The sequence below is a fragment of the Culex pipiens genome, unplaced genomic scaffold (assembly GCF_016801865.2).
Source record: "Culex pipiens pallens isolate TS unplaced genomic scaffold, TS_CPP_V2 Cpp_Un0138, whole genome shotgun sequence".
Lineage (NCBI taxonomy): Eukaryota > Metazoa > Arthropoda > Insecta > Diptera > Culicidae > Culex > Culex pipiens.
The window spans coordinates 1-1294 of NW_026292955.1; the positions used below are offsets into that span (position 1 = coordinate 1).

General features: G+C 36.6%; 1 protein-coding gene across 1 annotated transcript; it reads left to right on the forward strand.

Moving 5' to 3' along the window:
- Positions 1-4: 4 nt before the first annotated feature.
- LOC120422097 (uncharacterized) lies at positions 5-970 on the forward strand (the record flags this gene model as incomplete). The annotated part of the gene is made up of 1 exon (XM_052711566.1): positions 5-970. A coding segment is annotated over one exon (555 nt), but the record flags the coding sequence as incomplete, so codon positions are not given.
- Positions 971-1294: the final 324 nt, after the last annotated feature.

Here is a 1294-nt window from a genome sequence, read left to right on the forward strand (position 1 = left end):
GCCGGCTGCAGGAACCACATCGCTCGAGTGTGACATTTCGAAGTACCTCACAACGCCAAAAACCCCTGAACGAGCCCGCAAGCACATCAACTACAAAATAAAAGCAAATCCAGTTTTGACTGCTGCAGAACGTCTGGAAGATATCCGAAGGATCGAAGAGGAGAAAAAAAATCTCCTTCAGAGGAGGATTGAAATCGCTGAAAAAAAAGTGCAACAGAAGGCAGAGAATGAAGTTGAAAAGAAGAAAAAGGCCGAAGAACGTAAGAGAAAAGCGGATGAAAACAAAGCAGCAAAGGAGGAGAAGCAGAGAAGGATTGAAGAGCGGAAGAAACAAAGAGAAGAGAAAAGGGCAGAGGTAGAAAAGGAAAAGAAGAAGAGGCTTGAAGAGCGCGAGAAAAAAGCAGCAGAACGGAAGCAGAAACAGGAAGCAATTGAAGCGAAAAAGAGAGAGAAGAAAGCTAAAAAGAAAGAATTGGTACAGTTAGAGCGAATGACATCAAGTGACGAAGATTCGGAGTCATCCGAAGAAGGCGGGGTTGAGATCGAAGATGATGCCTAAGTTTGTAGTTGTTAAGTTGAATCTACGCTGTCGTTGAATAAAACTTTTGTTTGTTGTGTTTAATTCAAGTTTTTTATTTACCTTTTCCTCTCTTTTCTGTAAAAAAAACTGTTAACTCTCATTTTTATCATTTTTAAAACTACCTCTTTGAACCGTTCCAAACGGTTAGACATCCCGTAATTTTTATTATTATTATTGTAAACCCATTTTTCAACATCGGCCTTGCGTTCAATTTAGAATTCAAGTATTCAAGTAATAAAATGCTTTAAAAAGTTAGCAAACAAGCTATTATAACATTTGGAAAACAATTTGTTTCTGTAGAAAGCATCAGCAAATTTGATGGAAATAGAGCTGAATCCAAATTGGGTTCAAATTGAACCGATTCCTTAAAAAACCAAACATGTGAGTATTTCACCAATGTTCAATGAAAAAAGTTTCCAGACTTAAATATATTCTTATTTAAAATAAATAGGGTATTTGTCCCTATTTTGGGCCTACTAAGCAGATCGCACTTTTAATTTGATTTTTTCTCAAAGGATGCTATAGGCAGTCTAGTTTGTTATACATGAATAAGTTGGGTTTTAAATGCTTAAGCTCGTACGTTATCAATATTTTGATAAAAATACCTTATATCGCTGTAAAAGTACGAAAAACTAAAACACTTTTTGCCCCTATTTTGGGGATATAGCTCCTAGCATACGACCTTCTTTGTGCATATTTTCGGCCTACCTTCTG